General features: G+C 47.1%; 2 protein-coding genes across 4 annotated transcripts; one reads left to right on the forward strand and one right to left on the reverse strand.

Annotated features, from left to right (window-relative positions):
* Window positions 1–30: 30 nt before the first annotated feature.
* ANKRD45 (ankyrin repeat domain 45) lies at window positions 31–23,114 on the reverse strand (the record flags this gene model as incomplete). 3 transcript variants are annotated; one of them, XM_084636263.1, is made up of 7 exons in its annotated part: window positions 22,840–23,110; window positions 19,520–19,722; window positions 12,276–12,575; window positions 11,331–11,498; window positions 5,099–5,193; window positions 3,550–3,688; window positions 31–2,150 (listed from the first exon to the last, which is right to left on the reverse strand). In XM_084636263.1, the coding sequence occupies exons 1-7, from the start codon at window positions 22,845–22,847 to the stop codon at window positions 2,098–2,100; spliced, it is 966 nt and encodes a 321-aa protein (XP_084492389.1). In that variant the 5' UTR covers window positions 22,848–23,110. The 3 variants fall into 3 exon arrangements, with proteins under 3 accessions (XP_084492389.1, XP_084492388.1, XP_084492390.1); XM_084636262.1 differs by lacking the exon at window positions 31–2,150 and having other exon boundaries at window positions 3,455–3,688; window positions 22,840–23,114; XM_084636264.1 differs by lacking the exon at window positions 31–2,150 and having other exon boundaries at window positions 3,455–3,688; window positions 19,495–19,722; window positions 22,836–23,111.
* TEX50 (testis expressed 50) lies at window positions 6,343–10,527 on the forward strand. Its single transcript, XM_084636270.1, has 2 exons — window positions 6,343–6,715; window positions 10,035–10,527. The coding sequence occupies exons 1-2, from the start codon at window positions 6,389–6,391 to the stop codon at window positions 10,302–10,304; spliced, it is 597 nt and encodes a 198-aa protein (XP_084492396.1). The 5' UTR covers window positions 6,343–6,388; the 3' UTR covers window positions 10,305–10,527.
* Window positions 23,115–23,158: the final 44 nt, after the last annotated feature.

Here is a 23,158-nt window from a genome sequence, read left to right on the forward strand (position 1 = left end):
TTACAGACCCTTTTCTGACCATAACTGCACTTTAACCGAGAGCAGAACAGGTTTTATTACCTCCAAGTGAGTTCAGCTTGTTAACTGGCAGCTACAAAGAGATCTAGCAGCTGTAGCTGCTGGAATAGTTTCTGAGGAGTCACACAGCTCCAGGATGGGACGCTCGGAGCAGACTCAGAGCCACATATACAGGTGCATCTAAGGTAGTCATTCACAGGGCCCCCTTCAGCAAGTCCTTTACACTGACACTTGAGGGTCACGTCCTCTTGCTTAGCAATGTGTCAGCTCTTTGTGACATTCTCCTCCCCTCATGCAGCAAGCCAGCGCAAGGCCTATGCTCCACTTAAACCTTCTAAGTCAGGTTTAAGTGAGGCATGAGCTTTGCAGTGGCTATCCACATAGGCTGAACTGCACCTGGAGTGAACGGACAGGTACACTTTTTAAAGAGGGCATTTTATAAGGTGCCTGTGGCAACAGAGGGGCCAAACATAGCTGTTCCCTGACTTACCCACCAGCTTGCCTTAGGAACCCAGGCAGAGCTCAAATGAAGGGTGCATGCACAGGACAGCTAAGTAATCAAAAGCAGCGGCTCCTACTGCAGTGGATTTGACTCATTTTACAGCATGTTTGGTGCAAGCTGGCTTTCTGCCTGCTGCCATGACAGTGAGTCATGCTGGATGGCCGAGGAGCTTTTATGCTATTTGATTAATTTTTTGCATCATCAAGGAGATTGTCTGAGCAGCCATGTGCTGGCTCCACTAGCCAGCTGAACGGATGGAATTCATTCTGAGGGATCCTGGCTGAAAGCCTCTTGTGAGCACTGTGCTTGTGGAAAGCATGTAGCACTACAGAATGGGAGGCAAATCACTGAGGCTCTGGCACCCAGGCGATTCCAGCCAGGGAAAGGTGCCCCAGCATAACCCTTGGGGACCACCCACGTTTGGTCCAGAACACAATGAGCACATGTAGGCCGAGCCCTCATTCCTGTCACAGAACGGCCTTGACCTGAACAAGAATGAGACTGAGGTTTAAACCAGCATGGAAAAAAAAACCCAGAAGCTCTGCAAAGGACAGCCAGGGTAGCCAGAGCACAGCCTCCAGCACGTGCTCGGCTGCAGGATTTTAAACTACACCCGTTGATTCGAGGGAGGGACAAGTGAGAGACTTTGCTATTTTTAGATTGCAAACTCTCCAGGACAGGGCCTTTGCCGTCTATGTTTGCAAAGCACCTCACATGACTAGGGCCCTATAGTAATAACTGAAGTGGGAGAGGGAGCCTGACAGTCCAGCTGTGCTTTGTCCTTCCTGTGTCAGGAGGCATGATCGTCAGAAGGTTTTCTGCCATCTGGGACAACAGCTACACCTGGGAAAGCATCAAAGAGGAACTGCAAGGTCAGGCTGATTTTTTTAAAGTGGAAAGTTCAGGGTGAGCAGGCACTGGGGATCTCAGGCAGGTCTGCAATTAGTAGACTTGTGGTGGAAAAAAACCACTATAATGAAAACCCTGCCCCTGAGAAGGGCTGCCCCTATTGGAGTCACTGGGAGTTGCAGGTGCTCAGCACGTCAAGATCAGCCTCTAAATTACTGAGGTGCTGAAACAACCAGCCTCTGGATCAGAAAGGGCCAGCTATGACACCTAGCTACAGGACATCTAACCCCAAAGACAGTGTCTAATCTCATCACGAGTGGGTCATCCCTGCCTCTGACAGAGTCCTGAGGAGTCTGTCCCTTTCTTATGCTTTGGCAACACTTGTGAAGCTTGTCATGCCAATAAAGTCTCGTTGAATTCAATTTAAAGTGCCACAGACTCCGGTAATGTAGGGTAGCCAGCACCTCATCTGACCTTCCACGAACCGCAAAACAACCTTGCTATCTTGGCATTCAGAAACTAATCACAGATGGGTCCATGCTGCTGCGTCTGCATGTGGATCCAGCCTCTCCCATAATCCTTCTGCCATCGCACACCCTCAGGTAATCTTGTCCTGGAAATACCAAAGTTTGGCTCTCGGGCTGTATGTTCAGATTAATGACTATATATGTGTGAGGCTTAAAAAAATATAAGACCCCGAGACAGGCAGGAGCTGTGGAAATGAAGCTTCAGATTTTGCTGCAGTTCAGCGCCGACCTGGTGCTCTTCGCTGTCAGAGGACCTGCAAGACAGCAGATTTCCAAGTGATGCTTCATTGCGTTCTAATACTGCCTCTTCTAGTGCAGTTACAGACTAATGGATACAGCAAATACAATGCATTGCAGCTGAGAGAGCTGAGGAAACTGTCAACATCATCACCAGACCTAGAGACAGGGCTATGTGCTCTTGTCCCTTTTGACAGCAAAGCTGAATGACCGTCCCCTTGCCGTGTGTCCTTTCCTCATCAGAGCTATTGAATCTCAGTGCTTTTAGTCCCTGGGAGGGGTTTTAGTCTGAAGTCTCTGACATGCTCTCCGTCTTAACTCCAGCTAACAAAGTCTTTGTCTGGGAATTTCCTTTGGTGTCTAAGGGGAGGTCCAGCACAGCTGGCACATGCAGAGCGACTGCCTTAGAGCTTGCAGGGTCTCTTCCCCATCACTTGCTTCCTTGCCCCTTCAGCTTTACAGTCCTCTCTGGCTTCATTCTCATGACAGCAGATGGCTGGGAAAAGACTAGCCAGGAAGCGGGGACTGAGTGGGAAGATTAGGGCAGTCCAGGGATTCAGATATTGAGGAAAGCAGAGCCTGTGGCCTGGGCTGGAGAGCAGGGGTTTGGATAGAGGAGAGAAGGGGGGAGTGGGAGCACTTAGGGAGGGCTCTGGTCGGAGGCAGTGATGAGTTTGGAGGTGCTGGCCCTAGGGTTTTATGTGGCTCCAAGATCAGGATTTGGGTGGCAGGGGTCAAAAGGCTGGGTGACTGTGGGATGCTGGCGGGGAGTGGGAGGGCGTCTGAGCCAGGGATAATCAGGGATGGGATACGTTTGAGCAAGGAAATCCAGGATTTCCCGGCAGTGGGAGGAAAAGAGCCCCCTGCATCCTTAGGAGGTTCCCTGGCCTCTGGCGTGTCCTTCTCACATTCCTAACTCAACAGTGAATAACTCTTCAGATCCATTCCTCCCCATCTCAGGTTTCCAGCTCTCCACCCGCATTCCATTATGGCACCTGTCTGCCTGGAGTCTATGCACCTTCTGTACATACAAGGACGGAGGTGTTCATCCCTCCCTCCCTGCCCTCCAGGCAGCAGGGGTGGAGACCAGCACAAAGCTACCCTAAAGGACCAGAGAATGGGGCCCATAATCTTTCCGCCACCGTACTCCCTCAGGTAGTCTTGTCCTAGAAATATCATATACTATGTTGTGTAGGGCAACACATGTATACCATTTTAATTGATATGGTCACTCAAGAGCCCACCCTGTATTCAGTGGCTATGACTATTTGAATTTCTTTTTCAGTAATTTACTAATGTCCATTAATTATTATTATTATTATTATGTATTTATCATTATTACATATAGATATTGAAAATCATATAACAGATTCATCCTGCCCATAAGGCTATGGGCTCTGTAGCCCCAATACTCACGGGGCATGGCCAGCTTTGTGAAGATGGGAAGCATGATATCTTCCAGCTGCTGCTTCTGATCCAGAAAGTCTTGTCTGGTGGGCTCCTTGGTGTTCTCAAGCCAGTCAGATTTTACACGACAGGCGCTGAGAGACATGTTCTGTAGAAGAGACAAGGGACATTAACCTTTAGAAGGTGAACTCCGGAAATCAATTACAGTATATACTTGTTCATTAGCCAGTTCGTTTGTAAGCCGACCCCCAAGATGGATAGGTAAAAATAGTAAAATCTGTATTACTCTTTCATAAGCCGACCCTATATTTCAGGGTTTGGCTCCTGGCCCATCAGGGTAACCCACTGGTGGATCGGGACGTTTTGTTTACCTGGAGTGTTCACAGGTATGGAGCCGCTCAGCTCCCTGTGGCCGTGGTTCACCGTTCCCAGCCAATGGCGGTGAACTGCGGCCACAGGGAACTGAGGGTCTCCATGCCTGCAGACACTCCAGGTAAACAAAGCTACAATGTATTAGATATTCAATTCAATGATTTCATAGAGTTTAAAATCATCAAATTTTGGTGTAGACCTGTTTATAAGCCGACCCCAGCTTTTTGATGCGTCACTTTTCTTTACCAAAAATATTCGGCTTATGAACGAATATATATGGTACTTCATTTTAGATTATGTTACGAGTGGCCCCTCTCAACCAATCAGAAGGCCAGGTAGCAACCCAGGGTCAAACTGCCTGTGCGATTTCTTACATGCCTGCCTCTGCCAGCCACAAAAGAGAGGATGCAACATTGGCCTTGAATTAAATCTGGTCTCTCCTGTTAGGAGTTACAAATAAGGCACATTGATTAAGTTTGTATCAGTTAATTGAAGAGAGAGGTATGGTGTAGTGATCAGGTCACAGGACTGGGAGCCAGGAGCTCCCAAGATATCATCCAGAACCGGACGGTCACTCTTGCTGTGCCTCTGGGCTCAGGAGAACTGGGCGCAACTCTCTTCAGAGCCCATAAACACTGTTGGGCTACAGGAGATGCTGCAAAGCAACACGAGGTGCCAAGCGATCCAGCACTAAGAGTGCAGTGAAAGGGCTAGAGCAGGAGGGAGGAGCACAGTCTCCGGTCTCCCTGTGTAACCTTGGAATAACCACTTCACCTCTCCACGGGTCGCTTTCCCCATCTGTAAATGGGGATAACGCTCACCTCACACAGGACCTATAAGGCTTCATTCATAAGTGCAAAGCATTTGGGCTCAGATCCTCAAAGGGATTTAGGTGTCCAACTCCCATTGAAATCCATGGGAGTTAGACACCCAAATACCTTTGGGATCTGAGCCTTTGTGTTTATCCAGCACCTTCTCCAGCAGGATAACAAAGTACTACCATTCATACGCTGATCTGCTCCCCATTGCAAGCACTGCTGAGTGTAGTCTCCACCCCTTTGGCTGGGGAAGCCTTTCTGCAAAGGGCGGTGTGAGCAGAAAACATATCCCCACATGGAATCAAGAAGGCAGTTCTAAAGTTTACTGCAAATAGGTCGATTCTCCTGATAAGAGCTCTGCATTGTACCTTGTCTTCCTTGTTCAGCCTTCCCTGCACCTTTTCTGGGTCTGCAATCGTTGCCTGGATGTGGGCGATGAACGTCCGCAGAGCCTGCTTAGCTTCTGCGAAACAGGACACACGTGAGGTTAGTCATGGGGAAGTACTCACAGAACGAGGCAGGGGCTTATAGAGAGACAGACTGCTACACAAAAGGAACCAGCCTTGTGTCCCATGTTGATCCAGACTGCTTTAAGGCTATTTAGGTACTAATTATTTGCCCTTCCTTGGAAGCCCTTGGGGTTTATAAATATTAACGAATGGAGCCTCACCACACTCCCGGGAGGTAGATAAGTCTATTGTCCCATTTTACAGATTGGGAAACAAGGCACAACAGGACAGATCCTCAGCTGGTGTAAATCACTGCCTTCAATGCCAATTTATGCCAGCTAAGGATCTAGAAATGATGGGCCTGTTCCTGTGAGGTGGTGGGTGCCCCTAGCTCCCCTGGACTTCAGGGGAAGTCCCAAGAGCTCAGCCTCCCACAGGGTCACACCTACATTAAGGGTGTAAACCTGAGGGGTCAGTCACTGGCAAACCTGCGCATCTTCGAAAGAGCACAACGCCGAGCACTGCCCTGACCAAGTCGTTGGGGGGCCAGACGGTGAACCCCTGACTCATAACAGAGCAGTTACTCACACAAGGAGCTGTGACTCCAGTAAGACTTGTTGTGTGCACATGGGTTCTCATGTTACCTAGTTCCATAGTTATAACTGGCTGGACTAGCACAGCATCCTTGGCAAGTCAAACATCTGTATTAATAATAGTTTGCACTTCATAGCTCCTTTCACCTGAGGGATTTCAAAGCACTGTACAAAACGGGTCAATATTATCTCCATTTTACAAATGGGGAACTGAGTCACAGAGCGGCTAAATCAGTTGCAGAGCTGGGATTAGAAGTCAGTCTTTCTAACTCCCCCTTCCCCACTCTCGCTGCTAGACCATGTTAGGCTGCTTATATCTTTAACTCCGTACGGTGCCCCCTGAGAAAAGCTTTGAGATCTTTATGACATCACAATACCTTTCTTGAAAGCAAACGCCACTGGCTGATGATGTCACCAGCCGACAACTTCTCTGGCACTCAGGACTGGAGCTTGGTCCCAAGCCACGAAACGCCAGGGTGGAGGATTTCATTTGCTTAAAATCCATCCAAGGCACTACAGTATGAACTTTAAAGACTATTTGCTGCTGGATCTCTGGCTGCAGTTGGTACATGCTGACAATCAAGTCACTGGAGACCTTTCCTCTTAAAAAAAGACCATGTTCGTCCGAGGCGCCTCCCTAGTCTTTCCTGTCTGGATTGTCGTCTTGTTCCAAGACAGCCTCTGCCTTTGTGATCGCCCAAGCTGGGTCAGAGTTGGATGGGAAATTCTTCCAGAGGATCTGGAGCAACTGCAGCTTGGAACTTCGCTTCAATCTAACTGCCTGCCCTACCCTCTGGACCAACTATCTCACTGCTTTACTCACCTGGAAATAGCCAAAGGATGCTTGGAGGTTCTGTGTGCCAGCTGCAAAGTTATACTTTTCCTCCTAGGGGGCTTATGTGTACGCTGTCTTTGGAGCAAATTGAGAAGACCGCAGAAGAAGGTGAGTGATGTAAATGAGCAAGGTAGGAATGATGCTGGTTAGATTAGAGCATGGGACTGGAAATTGACTAACTCTGCTACTGACTCACTGGGTGGCCTTGAGCAAGTCACTTAAGCCTAACTTTTCAAATGTGTCTGCTAATTTTGGGTGCCTCCATTTTGAGGCGCCATTGAAGACACCAAGGCCAAGAGGTTCAGAAATAGAAGCCTAAAGCTAAGTCCATGTTTGGACACTCTGAAAGTGGCCTGATTGTCAAAAATACCAAGCACTCAAGATCTCCCATTGATGGTACCCATCTCTCCAGGGGCTCTGCTGTGTGCTTGGCACTTTGGGAAGTCAGACCACTTATTTAGGTGTTGAAATATCCTGTGTTGGCCAGAGGGCCAGGGACGGTTGTCAGCTGTCGAGTTTTGTGCCATGATACAACTAGAGGCTATGAACAGCTAGAGTCAAAGCACTTAAATGTGGGAAATAGCAACCAGCCTAGGATAGCACCCACCACTTTGGCTTGGATCATCCCTGAGCCTTGTGTCCCATTTCCTGGGGGAGGTGGGAGTCCTCTGGATATGGCCAGAGGTCTAGGGAAAGCCCACCCTTATGCTATCACTATTATTTGTATTAGAGTAGCACTTATGGACCCCAGTAAAGGATCAGGGTCCCAGGGTGCTAGGTGCTGTACAGACAGTAGTAAAACAAAAATAGTTTAATGTGGATAAATGTAAAGTAATGCACACTGGAAAAAATAACCCCAACTTTACATACAATATGATGGCGGCTAATTTACCTATAACTAATCAGGAGAAAGATCTTGGAGTCATCATGGATACTTCTCTGAAGACGTCCATGCAGTGTGCAGCGGCAGTCAAAAAAGCAAACAAGATGTTAGGAATCATTAAAAAAAGGGATAGAGAATAAGATGGAGAATATCTTATTGCCCTTATATAAATCCATGGTATGCCCACATCTTGAATACTGCATACAGATGTGGTCCCCTCATCTCAAAAAAGATATACTGGCATTAGAAAAGGTTCAGAAAAAGGGAACTAAAATCATTAGGGGTTTGGAATGGGCCCCATATGAGAAGAGATTAAAGAGGCTAGGACTTTTCAGCTTGGAAAAGAGGAGACTAAGGGCGGATATGATAGAGGTATACAAAATCATGAGTGGTGTCGAGAAAGTGAATAAGGAAAAGTTATTTACTTGTTCCCATAATATAAGAACTAGGGGCCACCAAATGAAATTCATGGGCAGTAGGTTTAAAACAAATAAAAGGAAGTTCTTCTTCACACAGCACACAGTCAACCTGTGGAAATCCTTGCCTGAGGAGGTTGTGAAGGCAAGGACTATAACAGGGTTTAAAAGAGAGGTGGATAAATTCATGGAGGTTAAGTCCATTAATGGCTATTAGCCAGGATGGGTAAGGAATGGTGTTGCTAGCCTCTGTTTGTCAGAGGGTGAGATGGATGGCAGGAGAGAGATCACTTGATCATTACCTGTTAGGTTCACTCCCTCTGGGGCACCTGGCATTGGCCACTGTCAGTAGACAGGATACTGGGCTGGATGGACCTTTGGTCTGACCAAGTATGGCTGTTCTTATGTTCTTACTTCCCTGCCCCAGAGAGTTTACCGTGTTGGTTAGTGAAGAGGTTCTCAACCTTTCTCTTTCTGAGGCCTCCCAAAATGCTATAAAAATTCCACAGCCCACCTGTGCCACAACAACTGTTTTTCTGCATATAAAAGCCAAGGCCAGCGTTAAGGGGTAACAAGAAGGACAACTGCCCGGGGCCCTACGCCACAGGGGGCACCATGAAGCTAAGTTGCTCAGGCTTTGGCTTCAGCCCCGGGTGGTAGGGCTCAGGGCCCCAGGCTGCAGTCCTGCATGGTGGGGGTTTGGCTTTCTGCCCCCCACATCTTGAAACCTGCCCATCCCCAGGGGACCCCTGGTTGAGAACCACTGGATTAGGGTTACTGAATGGTGCTCTCTGAATCTGAAGAGGTAAGGAAAGGAACAGAGAAGAGATGATATGGGTAACACTCCAAATGGTTGGTGATCACCAAACAGTCAATGCCTGGGGCCTTGCTGCTGCAAACACTTAATTAATCCAAGTACAAGGATTTCCTCCGGCTTGCCCGCATGGCAGGGCTGCCGCCTGTACTCAGACCACGCAGTGCCCTCAGTGAGGCAACATACTTGCACATGGACTTTCAGTTGGAGTCAGATTTTGGGGCAGGTCCTCCAAGTATTTTGGCTCCCAACTTCCACTGAAATCAATAGAAATTAGGAGCCTAGATACCTTTGAGGACCTGGACCCTGGTGCTTTTGGGGCAGAGCGCTGTATGTCATTGGGACTATTCACAAAGCAAGGTACAGCTCAGTGTAAGTGCATCAGGAAGTGGCCCTTACAGCTCACCTGCTCAAACCGATGAAGAGTTTTGCCATTGACTTCAGCAGGCCCAGGATTAGACCCTTCGTCAGCAGTCTCTAGAAGATGCTTAAGAAACTTGACTTGTTGATCATTTAAAATGCTCTGGCTCCCTCTTCAGCACCGTTCCAAGAAGCTTGAAACCTCTCCATGAACCATCAAAGAGGAAAGGGCTGATTTTAAAGGGACAGGTCAACTGGGCCTCATCATTTTAAACTGAATTGCTATTCTGAAGACTGAATCTAATGGCAAAGGACTCCGTAGCATGGGTTCACTCAAGAATTTCTCTCATGCACCATGAACATAACATAGGAACAGCCAGACTGACTCAGACTTCCTGTTTCTGGCAAAACCAGACACTTGCGAGGAAGGTGCAAGAAACCTCCTGTAGGCAGATGTGGGGGTGATCTGCCCCCAGGAAGGTCTCATCCTAGACCCCTAAGAGTTAAAGATTGATTTAAGCCCTAGAATGGGCAATGGAGACATTTGAAAGTACTGTAACAGCTAGGGTAGAACCCAGTGGGAGCCTTAGCAGGTGGATGGGAGGATAAGTCTGAAGTTTTCTTATAACGACTTGCAGAGAGTAAATCTCTGGAGAACAACAGACTGGATCAGATCCCCAGGTTGCTGTAAACCAACATACCTCCATTGAAGTCCATGGATCAGATCCCCTGCTCGGGTAACGAAGAACAGTTCTGCTCAATTCTATGGGCCAGATCCCCAGGCTGATGTAAATCAGCGTCACTCCACTGACGTCGGTGGAGGTGACTTACACCAGCTGAAGATCTGGCCTGCGGTCTCTTGAATTAGTAAGTAAGAAATAAAGCCAGGCTGATGGCTTTTGGCTCTCGATGAAAAGAATTACTGTCACAATGTCATCTGCTCTGTCTTTCCAGGTGTCCGTGGAGACCTCTTCCGTTTCTGTCACGACAGAATTTCATGCTGAGTGCACCTGCAACGTCGACAAAATGCTCTGCAGGCTGGTAGCAAACACGTCTATCATGATGAAATACCTGAAGTACGTATGCCACCATCATAGGAAAGAAGCCAGGCACCGGAAGTTAAGTAAGAAGAGGAAGGAAGAAGAAATTAAGGATGAAGAGATCTTCCCTATTTGTCCGTACAGCCACAGCTCCAGCATGGATACTGTGATGCAGGAAGTATAAGCGAAAGGACTCCTCCTCAGACAACAATCATATTTTCGTGCTCTAATAATTGTGTATACATATTCTTTGCTAAGATATTGCAAAGGCAGGAGAGTGGGGAGGTCAAGGACTGAGCCAATCTGAAGTCGATGGCTGTTTGTTTGAATGTTTATCTAATGATGACAGTTTGAGAGTTGAACACTGTCGATGTTCCCATGGACAAGGTGGGGAAGCAGGAGGGGAGAAAGAGGGACTATTAAAAAAAGTCTTTCAGAAGCATGGTGACAGCGGTTTGAATTTGGAACGTCAGTAAAATAACATTGTACTGGGCAGAAAGAAGCCCCAGTTCTCTCCTGTGATCCAGCTGCTTTGAGCCACTCCCTCAATGCAAGGCAGCTGGAAAGCTGCCTTATTCCAGCTAGCTGGGGACTCCTCTAGCCAAAGATGAATCCCCATATGGCATGGAACCAGAATAAGCACTGTACACCATCTCCTCCAGCACAGTGGGCATGGCCAAGGAACAGGGGGCATGACTGGAGAGCCACTGTGTCCAGCTACCCCTGGCTGCTAGAATGGCCCCTTAGAACTGCAGCTGCTGGGTCACACCAGGGGCCAAACTGCTCCCTGACCACTCTGCGTGTCAGGGAGCTGCATGGACAGGGTAAACCAGCTTTGTCCCTTTTCCTCTGGTCCTGCACTGAGCATCACTTGGCAGGATCAGAGAACCTCAGCCTGATGCTTTATGTTTCTGCTATCCAGGACTTTCTTTAGGGCATGGGCAGCTACCAAGGGTCCACCTACAGAGTTACTGGTGCAGATCTCACCTTAGGAGCTGCATTTGTTGTTGGATCAATCACCTTACAGGTCAAGCCTAGAGTAGTATTTAAAATTCACTTGACCTACAGACATGGGGGTCAAATCTTCAGCTGGTATAAATCAGCATAGCTTCATTCACTCCAGTGGAGCTCTGATGGACTTTCACCAGCTGAGGCTCTAACCCATGGTGATCACAACCTCCCCTGTGTAGTTGGGCGTTACCAGTCTCACCTGCCCAGTCCAGGAATTCGACGCAGTCTGTCTGTCCATAACGGTCGGCTATATCTCGGGCCTTTTCACCCCGGAAGGTCATTGCTAGAATATCAGCTTCCAGTTCTACCAGAGTTTTCAAAGTCTCCAGCTGGCCCCAGGCCGCAGCACAGTGGAGGAGTGTGTAACCTGTGGCATGATAGAGAAGTCATCAGAACCAAAGGGAGAGGTATCTTGCTGGGGGTCAAATACCAGCTAATAATACTTTGCATTTTCAGAGCTACTTTCTTCCCAAAGTGCTAAGTACACGTGAAACCCCCCTGTAATGCAGCTGCCACTGGAGGGGAGGTCAGCAACTAACCAGTGCTGCACAGCAGAGTCGGGGGCGGTAGGGGGGGAGAAAACTGTGGCCAAGGGCAATCCTCAGACAAAATGTACAGGGAAGGAGCCAGCCATGGAGGGGAGGGGAAAGGCACGTGAAGTCTGGAATCAGTGGTACGACAGAGGAAAGGGAAGTTTTGCGGCAAGAGGGTTAGAGAATTTAGGTTGCAGGAAGTGAGAGATGACCAAGCAGCTGGGACAACAGAACAGGAAGATCAATTTCTAACAGTGGAGTGTTACAGGAAGGGAACAGAGGAGAGGTCAGGATGGGGGTGGTGAGTGAACTTGGAGAGGAGGTGAGTATAAAGCCACGTGGGGATCTCGGGTCAGATCCAAAGCCTAGTGAAGTCAATGGAAAGGATACCATTACCTCAGTGATGCTTGGATCAAGCTTCACAGAGGCAGAGTGGAGGGTGGAAGGAGTAAGTGAATGTGAATTCAGAGAAGTCAGGCTAAGCTTGAAGGAGCAGAAGGGCTGATCCTGCACCAATGAAGTCAATGCATTGGCTTGGATGGGGACTGGGTCAGGGCCGGAGTGAGCAGGTATGGGGCCTAATCCGTTGCCCGCTGCTGTCAGCAGCATACCTCTGGCTGTTTTATCCTTCATGACCACTCCGTATTTTGCCAGTGCTCTGATGACTGCACTCTGTCCAGCCATGCTGGTTGCATACAGTAGGTCTCTCCCTATGATGTCCTTTTCCATGAGAAGTTGCATGGCCTTTTCACCATCAGGGTCTTCTGGGTCAGCAAAAATCTGCTGCACACCCTCCACATCTCCAGTGAGAGCAGGCCTCAGGAGAGGGTTAGAATGCTCTGGCTCCTTAGGCTCCCCTGTATCTGCTGGCTGTGTTGCTTCTCCTAGCTCCATTGTCTCTAGAGCAGTGTCTGCCAAAAAAGGAGAAACAGTATGGAATCCTTTAAAGCAGCTGATTGGTTTTGTGGTTTGCCCATATATATATATTCACCAGGATTGTAACCTGGGTCTTTTCCAAAATAGAATGGGGCACATCCAATATTCACCAATGACCCTCCCTGATATGAACGTATTATTTTTATTTACAGTGTGGCCAGCTTTCATTATTTTATCATTGGTCTTGTGATTTTTCTTAAAGCCCCAGCTGTTGGAACCATGATATTACATGAGAATCTCAGCTTTCATTTAAAAAACAAAGTACACTTCGTCCCTCATGGCTGCAGAGTACAGCTGGAAAATGTCAACCCTAATGGCTTAAACCCCAGAGGGGCAAATACCAAGAACCTAACGTTTACTTTTTTTTCTTTTTTAATCTCATGATTTTAAAGCCAGTTTTGTGATGTGTGTGTGTCAGGCTCATGAGTTTTGAACTTTGGGGTTGGCGATACAGTGTTACCAATGCACATGCCAGTTTTGCAGAATGTAGTGTTTAAAAGAGCTTGCCACCTAACTCAGGCAGAGTAGATCAAATTAACTAGCAACCAATTAAGTGCAGATCATTGTGATAAATTAAGACAGATTTCCATGAGTTTATACATCAGGCAGAGCTTGGTATGAGCAAGACAATGAACTTTCTTTGAACTTAGTAGCCCTTACATAAAGTATTCAAATGTAATTTTTTCTGCCCAGTGTCAATTTATTTCCATTACTGTATATTCATCCCATTACTGGCTCCCCCTGCTGGTTAAAATGAAAAAATAGCAATTCATGGTTTTACCTTTTACTAACTGGGCTGCTGGAGAAGGATAATTATTTTGGTATTCAGAGTAGCAGCCGTGTTAGTCTCTATCCGCAAAAAGAAAAGGAGTACTTGTGGCACTTTAGAGACTAACAAATTTATTTGAGCATAAGCTTTCGTGAGCTACAGCTCACTTCATCGGATGCATACCTGCATGCACCCAATGAAGTGAGCTGTAGCTCACAAAAGCTTATGCTCAAATAAATTTGTTAGTCTCTAAGATGCCACAAGTACTCCATTTCATATTTTGGTATTGAAAATCATGGGCTCCTATTCTCTTGCAGCTGCTGGGGAGTCTGCACAGACTAATTATTAGAATGGACCAGTGAAAGTTGGGATTGCTGGGTTCTAGACCTTGCTTTGTCACTTATTAGCAATGGGCTTGCTCCATCACCCACTGAAATCAGTGGAAAAACTCCCATTGATATCAGTAGACGTTGTATGAGGCCTTGTGTGACCTCAGAAAAAGTCACATAACTTCTCCATGTGTTGGTTTCACCACTGGTAAATTGGGGATAATAATGTAAACTTGCAAGGTTGTTGTGAGGCAATTAATTACAGCCCTAGGAAGCTGGCAACAGTGATATTGATTGGGGGACAGGGACATACTTTTTAATCCCATGAAACTGGGCACACACTGTTTTTTGTATATATATGGACTGTCAATTAATTGCAGTTAACACAAGCGATTAACACAAAACAAATTAACTAAATTAAAAAATAGTTATGATTAATCACAGTTTTAATCACAGTTTTAATCACATTGTTAATAATGGAATACCTATTTAAATGCATTATAAATATTTTGGATGTTTGTCTACATTTTCAAATATTTTGATTTCAATTACAACACGAAATACAAAATATACAGTGCTCACTTTATATTATTTTTTATTACAAGTATTTGCACAGTAAAATAAAAAGGATCCAAAGCAGTGCAGACTAATGCACCTTCATTTGCATCATCTGAGTCAGATGCCACCAACAGAAATTAACACATTTTTTTTAATCATCAGCATGAAAGCATGTCCTCTGGTACGGAGGTCCAAGCATGAAGGGTCATACACAGGGCCGGTGCAAGGATATTTTGCGCCCTAGGCGAAACTTCCACCTTGCGCACCCCCCCCTCCCTTCCCCCTTCCCTCGTACTGCTTCACTACGGTACAAAGTGGCAATGACAATATCAATATGACTAATTTCAACAACCTACACACGCATATTCGCACATAAACATATACACTCAAATACTTAACATACACACACAATTGACACAAAGTATTAGCGAAATGATGCAGCAGCACTTGCCAGAGTCTTAAATCTGAAACAACTCAACAAAAATAGTTAGCCTCAGTTGACAACCTCCGAAAACTAGTAAACTTAGCATTATAAACAGCCTGTCAGAATGGGTAATGGCTGCGCATGACGAGAAAAATTACATCACACACACACGTTCTGGGTACCCAGAGGGGGAGGTTTCCATGTTTGGTAACTATAATGCCTCATGGTGCCCGCTTGTCTCTGCATTGACCAGCTGTGGCTCCAGGTGAGCACTTCCCATAGAAATCCTGAGATGGGTAAACTGCCCCAAGAAATTTTAAAATGTCCTGGACCAAATGTAGAATAAGGGGGGCAGGCAGGGGTCTCCAAGGCTGCTTGCTATGGGGAGCTTGGGCACCAGCGGGAAGGCTGCAGGGGGCACACGGGGAGGCAGCGGCAGGTACCCAGGTACCCTCAGGCTTTGGGCAAGGAGTCCCGCTCCATCCCCCTAGTGCCCACCTGCAGCTCCCATCTGGTCTTGCCACGGCCCTGCTCCGCAAAGGGTCCCGCCTTAGGGGGACGAGCCTGGCCCACCTCGCTGGCCCGCGGGGGCTGTGCTCTGCCCCAGAGCAGGCTGGGCCCTGCGCTCCCCACGGGCTGGATTAACTTTTTGTGGGCCCGGCACCAAACATATTTGTGGCCCCCCCGGGGAATGAAGAGGCTAGAGGCAAGAGCACAGCGGGCAGGGTGGATTTGATTTAAATCATGACTTAAATCACTAGTTAGGAAGACTTGATTTAATCTTGGGTTTCTACATAAAAGTGCATTCTTGTTGGTTGTTATAACCTTAATACATATTCTTCACAACACAGAGAGATGTAGGTTTCATTTTTAGAAGGTACACACTATACATTTTTAAACCATGATTTATTTTGAAAACTTTTCAGATGAGTGTTACAGCTATATCAATCATTCATTTTCTGATTGGTTATTTCATTTAACAAAGATAATTGAAGCAGATATTTATGAAGTCATTGGGAGGTGAACTATCTCCAATTCAAGAGGTTAATCATTAATATTTGGAGGATTTTCTTACCAGGCTGTATTAGGAGGAGAACACCACCAGACGGACATTTAAATTGTTTTACTTAACTAAAACAACAAAGTTAAGTATTCTGGATTTTTTTCTTCAACTGCAAACATAATATTTTAACAAAAAAGCATTTGTCCCTCACTTCTCACATTTATCTCCAGACTTCTTCTCCTTGTCCAGATCTATTTTGCCCCCAACAATCTTCTATTCATTGAACTTTTTGAAACTTTTCACTTTTAAAGAGAGGTAAGGGATTGACCTTGTGTACACAAATTTACAGAGGGACAATAGAGTTGAGGTCTGTTATTTCTCACCCCTATATATTATTTATTTATTTTATTTAAAAACATTTTTGCTGTTAACAAGCATGTTACCTCTGGAGACGCAAATCCACAGTTTGAGAACTGCAAAACTAAGCATCTCTGATGGTATCCTCTAGACTGAGCACTGACTCCCATGGGGTAGATAGAAAAATTAACCTATATAATCTATACAGGAGCCTTTGGAACCCCATAAGATTGGGTCCCTAATCCATGAACTATTAGAACTCATTTACAAAACTTTTCTTAAACATTACATGAATATATTGTCTCATACTGTAGAATTAGAATTTATAATCCCTATTCCATGATATAATGTATCTTAATTAAAACTATTTTAGATAGTTTTTTCCCTCAAAAATCCGATTTAAATTTAAAAAATCCAATTTTTTGATTTTTTTAAAAAAGTCATTCATTTTTATCCACCCTGACAGCTGGGCATAGTCCGGGGGAAGGATTGGTCCCCAGCTGGAGCAAGGCAGGGGCCAGGGGCAAGATGAGCACATTGGGTCATGGGGGGAGGATCAGTCCCTGCTGACTGGAGCAAGGCAGGGGCTGGGGACAAAAGCACAGCGGGGTGGGAGCTAGGGTTGGTCGTTGGAGTAAGGGAGGGGCCGGGAGTAAACTGCAAGCGCAGCAGGACTGGGGAGGGGGTAAACAGGATCCCCCCCTCACCCCTGCCCACATAGAGCAGGTACCTACCTTCTCCCCGGTTCTAGCCCATTCTCTTCGTCTCTCTCTGCACGGAGCTGAGAGTGGGAGTGCAGGGTCTGGGAGGGAGTTAGGATGTAGGAGCAGGCTGGGGGTTGGGGTGCAAAGTCTGGCCAGGAGCTAGAATGAGGGAGGGGGCTCAGGGTTGGGGCAGGAGGTTTGGGTGTGGAGAGCTTACCTGGGGCAGCTCCCATTCGGTGCAAGGGGTGCAGGTGGATATCTGCAGCAGGGTGTGCAGGAGCTCCTGTTTGGTGCTCAGGATGGGGGTGGCAATGTGCAGGAGTCAGGGCATGAGGTGGGGGGGGCTGGATATATGTAGGGGTCCAGGAGTCAGGACTGGGGGCTGGGTGTGTGTGAGGGGGCTCAGGAGTCAGGGCATAGAGTGTGGGGCAGCTGGGTATTTGTGGGGGGTGCAGGAGTCAGGGATGGGGTTCTGGGAGGGTGCAGGAGTCAGGGCAGAGGGCTGGGGGTGTGTGAGTGGGGTGCAGGAGTCAGGGAAGAGGGATGGGAGGGTGCAAAGGGGATGCAGGAGTCAGGGCTGGGTGTGTGTGAGGAGGGTGCAGGAGTCAGGGCTGGGGTCATGTGCGGGGGTGCAGGGGTCAGGGCTGAGGGCTAGGGAGGTGTGAGGGGGGTGCAGGAATCAGGGCAGAGGCCTGGGGGGTGGAGAGTCAGGGCAGAGGGCTGGGGGTGTGGGCTAGGGTCATGGGGATGCTCCCAGCCCCCTGCCCTGAGCGGCTGATGGCAGGGGGCTGGAGGGGATATGTCCCAATTCCACCCCTTTCCCCAAGGCCCCGCCCCTACCTCTTCTCCGCTTCCTCCCGCTCCCTCTGGAGGGCAACAGCTGATTGGTGGCAGGGAGGGAGAGGAAGTGAGAGGGGGAGGCGGGAACCCAGCACAGCTGGGGGAAGAGGTGTGGGAGGGGGGAGCTTGGCTGCCAGCACAGCCTGCCCTGTTGGAGCAGGACAGAGCCCCAGGAGCCGCAGTACCAAGCTTCTGCCCCGCAGGGGAGAGAGGGGGATGGAGAAGAGCGGCCGCTGGGGTCCCTTCGGAGTGTGGGCCTGGCACCATAGCTGGCGCCATGGTAAATCTGCTACTGCCTGCGGTGCTGCCCTGCCTGCCGCAGTGAAAGCTGCGCCCAGGCCAGGCCCCGCCCTGCCAGTCTGTCCCCCGGCTCCATGCGCTGCGCGGCAGCCAGACAGCACCCGTGCTCGTCGGAGAGAAGACAAGTTAAAATGTAAAAAAAATTTGGGGCACCGCTTTTTGGTGACCCCAAATCTTGGCGCCCTAGGCGATCGCCGAGTTCGCCTAATGGTTGCACTGGCCCTGGGCATACAAATGTTTGGCATATCTGGCACAGAAATACCTTGCAATGCTGGCTACAACACTTTCTCACTTTCAGGTGACATTGTAAATAAGAAGCAGGCAGCATTATCCCCTGCAAATGTAAACAAACTTGTTTGTCTTACCAATTGGCTGAACAAGAAGTAGGACTGAGTGGACTTGTAGGCTCTAAAGTTTTACATTCTTTCGTTTTTAAGTGCAGTTATGTAAAAAAAAAATCTACATTTGTAAGCTGCATTTTCATGATAAAGAGACTGCACTACAATACTTGTATGAAGTGAATTGAAAAATACTTTCTTTTATCTTTTTATATGGCGAATATTTGTAATAAAATAAGATAAAATGAGCACTGTACACTTTGTATTCTAGGTTGTAACTGAAATCAATGTTTGAAAATGTAGAAAAACATCCAAAATATTTATAATATATTTAAATTGGTATTCTATTATTAAGTGTGATTAAAATTGTGATTAATTTCAACTATTTTTCTCATGATTAATTGCAATTATTTTTTAATCGTTTGACAGCTGTAATATCTATCTATCTATATCTATATAGCCATTGTTTATTTTCATTTTGTCACAAAAGCACTTATCCACAGATTTAAAATACACAAACACTTAGAGATTAAGGAACAAAAACACCGGGGACTTTAATATCTATGTACTCCATAAGAGAGGGACTTTCTAGGCACAGTTTGCATGTATTTTCCCAGGATCCAGGTCTAACTCAGTTAATTGAGGACAGAGGATTATGTGGCGTCCCAGTGAAGTCAGTGGGGCTGCACAAGAGGAAGGGACCACACCTGGAAATTGCATCAGGCCCAACTTAAGTCACGTAAGCTGACAGGAACCATTTTGTTTCTGTTTTTTCATGAGAGGGCAAATACATTCTTACTGTGAGGCTACTTCTCTCTCCAGCCCATGGGAAAATGCCATTTGCACAAACATTTAAGAAGAAAAGCCATGTTAGAGGAGGATAGGTCATAGAAGGACCTGATCCTGACTGGGGCTGAGTGTCCCAGACTCACTGATCCCAGTGGAAACTGCAGGTACTATGCTCACACAGTTTTCAGGGTAACTGTGTTGAAAAACATAGGACAAAGGGCCAGCTGCCAAGAGGAAGCCCCCTGCACAGTGGCATTGAAGCTCACAAGATGGGGGCCTGCTACACTGGATTTGTGCATGCAGCTTCATTGTTCTCTGCTCAAATGCTTCTCAGTGGCTCCCGACTGGACCCAGGCTGCTGTGGGACAACAAGCACCACACTTGGCACGTCCCACAGCTCCCTCGTGCAGATTCTCAGGATCACGCCCTAAATGACCACACTGAACAAGACACAATTAGGGCCCCTCTAGGGCTCACACAAACCTGCGCACGGCGGGAATGTCCTCACCTCCCAAGAAAGCTATTCCCGGCCCTGCCTGGCCCCACCGATGCAGACAGCTTCTTGCTGTTGCCACAGCAACAGTTCTCTGTGTGCCACCTTCACTCTCCTCCGGATTCCAGGGAAGGCTGACATCACGGAATGGCTCTGCCCAGCCAGCTGAGGGACCAGGCCTGCTGCCAAGGGTTCCAGGGTGCACAATGCCACTGAGGCTGGAAGTTAGAGGGAAATCACTGGTGAATATGGCTGGAGGAATCATCAAAGCCTTATGATGCCAGTCTGCATCTCCTGACACTAATCTTTAGGGAAGGGATTTAAAAGCCATTTCCAAACCCTTGGTATCATGTCAGTGAGCTTTCTTTAAAATTCCTCTCAGGTCAGTGATGTCTCTGGGAGTCACACAAGATTTTGGACTAGACTGTGCATAGCCACTAAGCAGGGGCCTGACTGCAAGTGAATGGGAGTCTTGCTACTGTGTCTGACCCAAGAACAAGAAAAGGGATATGCAGTGTTGTTGTAGCCGAGTCAGCCCCAAGATATTGGAGAGACAAGGTGGGTGAGGTAATATCTTTTATTGGATCAATTTCTGTTCTCTGGTTGAGAATAGAAGTTGGTCCAGTAAAAGATACTACCTCACACACCTTGTCCCAAGAAAAGGAATGGCAGCACACCACATAGCAACCTGCCACCTCATTGGGAATGGACAGTAATGACCAATAGATGCAAGGGATCCAGCCCCAAACACAGTGTGGTCCCATTCGTGGGTGGGTTGTACCTGCCATAATAGATACCTGAGGGGGTCTGTCTTTTTTTTTTAAACACTTTGACACTATTTGCATAGCTTTTCATGGCAATAAAGTCTCCTTGAATTGAAATGAAGTTGACTTTAGTGGACTTTGGATCAGGACCCAGGTGAGCAAGAGGGTTGTAAGACACATGAAGCTTCTCTCCTTCTGCCCATTCCCACCGTGTCGGGGTGCAGTCACAATCCCTACAGCACACAGACTGCTCCCTCCCACTGCCCACTTGATATGCAAGACATGCTAAAAGCAATGAGGAGGAGGAGGAGACGGGAGTAGCGTTGGCTGATCACAAAAAAGGGCACACACCACACCAGTTTCCTCAGGATGGTGCAGCATCTGCACACTGCGGGCTTCCGGAGCAACTTCTGTGGTGGAGCAGAACTCACCCTAGGCAGAGTGATATATAAACTTCACAATCGAACCTCCCCAAGTGAGTGTAACTCATCAAAAAGGAAGGGAGTTGAATCCACTCCATTTATTTAACAAATTAAGGAGATGCTCAGTTTGCGATGCAATTTTAACAAGATAGCACTTTGCATTCTTAGGTTGCCTCATCAAGGGATCACAAAGCACTATGCAATCATTGATTAAACCTCACAACCATCCCACTTTCAAGACAAAATTGCTAGGCTGGGGATGAGTCATAAGATTGTAATGCTACCTTAGCACCTGGAGATTCAAAGGAATAATGTTTCACAGATCCCAAAAGTGAATTCAGGCAGCTGTAATTGCAGGACGCCTTGTGAAAAGCTATATAATCCTGACAATAATGAGGTGACAGTCTTTCCTGTGAGATAGATGTTATACTATCTCCATTTTACAGGCTGGGGAAACCAAGGCACAAAGCAATTTAATTACTTGCCCACGACCATACAGCAAGTCGGGGCTCTGAACCAGGAACAGAATCCAGGAATCCTGACTCCCAGTTTCCTGCTCTAATCACCAGGAAATACTTCTGTTTATTCACATCAATGCACATTGAATTCCCAGAGCCTAGTGAAACTGATATAATAATTGATAATCAGTCATTGAGCTGATAAGGGCTGACTGATCTGCCCCACATTTGTTTTGAAATGGGTTGTCATGCTTAAGAAGGGGCATAAGTCTTTGTAGAATCAGAGTCCAATTGAAGTACCCTGAGATGAGGCCTTGCAACTGCTCGTCTTTCATTTTTGACCCAACACAAATCTGCTGTTCTCTCACCAGTGTTATTGCTTGGTGTGGAGATGAGAATTGTCTTGAGTCATTCTGAGCATCTTAAGTTATTCTGATAGGCAAAGAATAAAAAACACAACACACTTGTTGCAGAGGTTGCAATTTGTAGGGTACTTTAACATTCTTTGGGAGGAATGGTGCTCCAGAAATGTAAAATATTATTAGTTCAGGTTTACTTAGGCTGCTGGATTGTGCTGGAATGTTGGACTAATCCCCGAGTTCCGTACCTGGCTCTGTCACTAACTCACTGTGTGATCATGGGCCAGTCATGTAAATTGTCCATGCCTCCATTTCCTCATCTGTAGAATAGGGATAATAATCCCTACCTAGCAAACAATAAGAAATCCCACCTGTCCCCAAAATTTCCAAATCCCACCTGTCCCCAAAATTTTTTAAACATTCCACTTTAAATAAGTGAAAATGTGCCAAGCTCCTTAATTATGGATCCTAATGTATCCTGAACACACCTACAAATTTGGAATGTTTAAAAAAATGTGTGACCCTGCATTTTAGTATTCTGAATTCTTGTCATCAGGAGTGCTGAGTCATTAAGCCACATTTGGTGACATTTTTGCACTGTGGTTTGGTGGCACTTACCGTGATATGGCTATGCTTTACCCCAACATGGTGATGGTTCATTGGGATGTTTCTCCACAACAGTTCGTTGTGACTCTTTATCGTGACACAGTGACACTTCACTGTGATGTGGTGCCACTTTGCTATGATGCTTTCCTGTGGCCTGGTGATGCTCTGTTATGGCATTATGACCCTTTGGTGTGACATTTCTCCATGACACACTGCCATGATGGAGGGATGCATTGCTGTGAGGTGAATGCTTCTCCAGGACACTATGATACTTGGTGGTGACCCATTGCCATGACACAGTGACACATGACAGTGACCCATTACCATTCCACGTGGTGGTAACTGTTGCCATGATGCTTTGCCATGACACAGTGACTCTTGACAGTGACCTGTTACCATGACACTTAGTGGTGGACAGTTGCCATGACACAGTGACTCTTGGCAGTGATCCGTTACCACACCACTTGGTGGTAGCTGCTGCCATGATGCTTTGCCATGACACAGTGACACTTAGTGGTGACCTGCTACCATGACACTTTGCCGTGACACTTGGTGGTGATCGTTGCCGTGACACAGCGACACTTGACAGTAGGGTTGCCAACATTTCAAAAAAAAAAAAGGGACTGTTTTCTTAGCACTCCTGCCCCACTCCTCCTCCCGCCATTATCATCATCATCATCATTATTATTAATCAATCATCATCAGTAATAAGCAGTACTCACCTACATTCGCATGGGGTATTTCTTGCTGCTTTTTGCAGCACTCAAAAACTCCCGATCTTGTTCAGAGATGAAAAAATAAAGGACATCCTTGTAATAAGGGACTGGCGGCCACCTTAGTTGGCGGTGACCCACTGCCAAGGGGTTTTACATGTGGGGACTCAGCCGTGACAACTCAGGGCGATACCAGCGCAGTCTGCTGCCATGACGGTCAGGCGTCCACCTGCAGCCTCGTCCCGCCATTGGGCCCCCTGAGCCCCAATCCCCGGCGGAGGAAAGCGGGAGGGCCGGTTTGAGGCCGGAACAGTGGTGTCTGCGGCTGCGGT

Source organism: Lepidochelys olivacea (genome assembly GCF_965140295.1).
Source record: "Lepidochelys olivacea isolate rLepOli2 genome assembly, chromosome: 8".
NCBI lineage: Eukaryota > Metazoa > Chordata > Testudines > Cheloniidae > Lepidochelys > Lepidochelys olivacea.